Below are 3,851 nucleotides of genomic sequence, written 5' to 3' on the forward strand. Positions count from 1 at the left end.
ATTTTGTGTGCTGCTGTAACACTGTAATTTCCCATTTTTTTGGGATCAATAAATATCTATCTATCTATCTATCTATAATTAAGGTAACTATAAGAGCAAATATAATCTCCTGGTCTCACCACAAAAACTTGATCCCACAATCCATCAGCTGACTTCAGGTGATATGCAGAGATAATATTGAGTTTGTCTGTCAATCTGCAGCAAAACAGGAAAAAATAATCTAGGCATTACAAAACTGTATTTCAATAAACATACATTAGATGTACACTGACTGGCAACTTTATTTAGGTACACTGCATAAACCATGGTAAAATATCAAATAATTATTGTGATTATTGCGTTCTCTAATGAGAACAGACCATGTTCCATGTTAATTAGTGGCAGGCCATCACTACATGATTATTACTACCACTGCTTCAGACAGAGCAGACTGTCAATGTGTCCTTTTTGAATTACCTCTCCGTCTCCTCATGGTCTCATTATACATTGTTTGGGGGGCGTCGATAACTTAACGTCGCTACTAACAATAGCAAAGGCTGCTGGACGGACACGGTGCAGTTAACACACAATGTAACTTAACAGTCAGTTGGCTAACCAATACTGACATAAATACAGTATTGAGCACCGCAAAGTTAAGTTTAATTGAACATGAACGGGTCACGCTCAAAAAACTAGCTAGCTTATTCAAATGAAACATGGTCAGAAAATAGCGCGAGCATATAAACTCACGGCACTTATTTAAGGTTAACGTGACTCTCAAGACATTAAACTACAATTGGCTGAGCCTTAACAACATTATTTTATTAGAAAATCCATACTTACCAAACGAATAGTAGCGTGGCGTACAGGACGACGAGCCCTTTGAAGTGACAGTTGCCTGCTTCTTCTAGCAACAATGTAAAGCGCGCCAGACTAGATCGCGTGCGGTATCACGAGAATTACATCGCTTCTTTATTGACTCACTTTATCCCAACATGATCTGAACAAATTTGCTTACCCTCTCTGCATATTAGGTAGTTTCTACACTTTATAGTTACGTTTAACTTTAAAACATGAGGCAATTGTGTTAAATGCATCCAAGACATTTACATAAATCCAAGAGTTGGCAAGTCTCCTTTTTTTCAGTGTAGCTGTCCTCATTTTAGGTCATCCTGTACACACGCTCCAAACCGAGACCGAACGGTTCAGATGTTTTTTATGAAGCAGGACCACAGCAACAACTGCAACCACGAGCCTGTTCTCCAAACGGTCCCTGTGCTTTGGAAGATGTCCTGCCTCATTCCTGTGCCAACGGGCTACAGACCGGTGGCTTTGATTGCCTACATCAAGACCCTGAAGAGACTTGTTCTACAACCACTAAGGACCATGAAGAGCCCACACCAGGATTCATTCCAGTTTGCTAACCAGCACAAACTTGGAGTTGAGGACATCATCTACCTGCTAAATTGCATTTACACACACATGGAAAAACCAGCAAGCACAATCCTGTTCTTTGACTTTTCCAGTGCTTTTGACACCATCAGCCCAGATCTTATGGGGGACAAACTGACAGCAATACAGGTAGATGCCCCCCTCGTGTCCTGGGTTGTTGACTACTTGACTGGAAGACTGCCTGCAACACTGTGTGTCGGAAAGATTAGCCAGCAACACTGGGACCCCAAAGGGGACCGTCCTCTCTCCCTTACTCTTTACTGTATAAACCATGGACTTCAGCTCCCATTCAGTGATGATGAAGAGGCTAAGTACAGGGCTGTGGTGGAGAACTGTCGCAGGGAAAATTATTTTCCACTCAATGTGGGAAAGACAAAGGAACTAATAGTGGACGCAAGAAGGACCTGAGAAGGAGAAAGGCACAATGACCTCTGTCTCCATCCAAGGTGTCAACCTGTAGGCCATAGAGGAGGATCACAAATACCTAGCAGTATACAGACAGTAAACTGGACTGGATTAAGAGTCAACTCTATCTTCTAAGAAAGCTAAGGTCCTTTAACATAGACAATAGTGAGCACAATGCTGAGGATGTTTTATGAGTCTGTGGTGACTAGTGCTCTCCTTCATAATGTTGCATGCTGGGGCAGCAGGCTGAGAATAGCAGACACCAACAGACTCAACTAATTAATTAAAACAGAAGTCATACATACGCTGATTGAAGTCCTATCAGAGATAGGTTCTGCATGGTGCTTCCTGTTTCAACATAGCATGCTTGGCAAGTCCAGGGAGCATCATCAAGAGTGGAGCCATCAGCGCATGTATTTCCATTTGTTGCAATAAATTAATAAGTCTATGACAAGACTGTTATTGAATGAATTGATTCAAAGGCCAGTGATGTTGTAGAGATGGAGCTAGACTCCATAAAGTCAGTACAAGAGAGGATGATGCTGTTCAAAATACATTATATCCTGGACAACTGCTCCAAACAACACACTGGTCAGTCTGAGGAGCACCAGTGACAGACTCCATTATACACCACAGAGCGCCGCAGGAGATTGAACCTGCATGCAGCCATCAAACAGTACAGTATATAACTGCTCCCTCTGAGTGTTTCATGGACTGGACTTACAACGGGTATCTTTCAAATCACATCTCACTCAACTTACTCGGTACAATAATTAAAATCAGTTAGATGTGCTATATCTATTATCTTATATATTTACACTGTACTTTATTTATGTCCATACATTGCACTTAAAATAACATTTGTACAATTAATTGTTTTAGCAACATAATCTTTTACCCCAAACTTACTTCACTTCTACTTAACTTTTTCTTTTACTTTCTACATGTATCAACTATCTTTTAACTTACTTAGTTTTACCTTTTATCTTTTACTAACCAATTTCCTTGAGGAAATGAATAGTATTCTGGTAAAGTATTCTGATTCTGACATTTAAAACTACACATATATTGCACATATCAAAATTGGTCATCAGCCTTATGAGATGGACTCACCATTAACTGTCGTTGGAGGGGCGACTGTGAAGTTCCACAGTCCATCCTCAAAGCGAGGATCTGGGTCATCTGAAGGTGCCGGTGAAGGAGGTGGGGGTACAAAGTTCGAGAGGGGAACCCCCTGTGTGAAGGAGTCCAGACACATGGAGTCAAAGTAGCGGGCAGCCAGGGTCTTGGAGTTGTTAGCGCTGGGGTTAAGGGTCTGAGCCAGCTGGTCCAGGGTGCTGTTGAAGGGGGTTTTAAGGACACAGGTAGCACCCACGCCCGAGGGAAGACGGAGGGTGTTGATGATCTTTTGTGCGTTGGCATCTGGTGACAGCTTGCTCCTGAGAGATGAGGCCAGAGATGCTACAATTGTTTTTGCACTGGTTATGACAGTCACAAAAATATCTATTCACCAAATGCAATTTCTTCATTTGTACTCTAATAAACCAAATTGTTTTGATTATAAATACTGTTCCCTAAAGGAGAGGGATGAGGTAAAACACATATAGTGAAATATCATGCCACGATGGGACCAGACTAAAGACCCCCGCCTGCTAATATAAACATCCGTCACTGCAGTTATGCTTCAGTTAGATAGCTGCTTGTCACCAAGCCCAGCTGTGGCAACTTAGTGTTGTTATTATTATTTCGGAAATATTCACGTCAGCGTCCTCAGGTTCTATAATAGTAGACAATGGTAGGCAGCTTGCATGTCAGTACAGCGAGAAGAAGTAAGGCCAACTAATGCAGCAGCAGCGGTGTACTGGCCTGATCATAAAGACTTCTGTTCATCCTTCACATTCTGTTCATGTCTTCACATTCCCTTGGGACCTGAATCGGTGACGGTAAGCGTACCTGACTCATTTCCGTTTCCTGTGCTTGTGTGTTGACAAGGCGTTGCTGCTCACTCAATACTA

At 42.0% G+C, this 3,851-nt stretch overlaps 1 protein-coding gene across 4 annotated transcripts in view; it reads right to left on the reverse strand.

Annotated features, from left to right (window-relative positions):
- The window catches only part of abca2 (ATP-binding cassette, sub-family A (ABC1), member 2), a 199,252-nt gene that overhangs the window by 71,816 nt on the left and 123,585 nt on the right, over positions 1-3,851 (reverse strand). For all 4 annotated transcript variants that reach the window (XM_034871883.1, XM_034871884.1, XM_034871882.1 and 1 more), the window contains one exon: positions 2,950-3,275. In XM_034871883.1, the coding sequence (XP_034727774.1) occupies positions 2,950-3,275 (326 nt within the window). The remainder of the gene's footprint in view (positions 1-2,949; positions 3,276-3,851) is intronic.

Source organism: Etheostoma cragini, chromosome 5, assembly GCF_013103735.1.
Source record: "Etheostoma cragini isolate CJK2018 chromosome 5, CSU_Ecrag_1.0, whole genome shotgun sequence".
Classification (NCBI taxonomy): Eukaryota; Metazoa; Chordata; class Actinopteri; order Perciformes; family Percidae; genus Etheostoma; species Etheostoma cragini.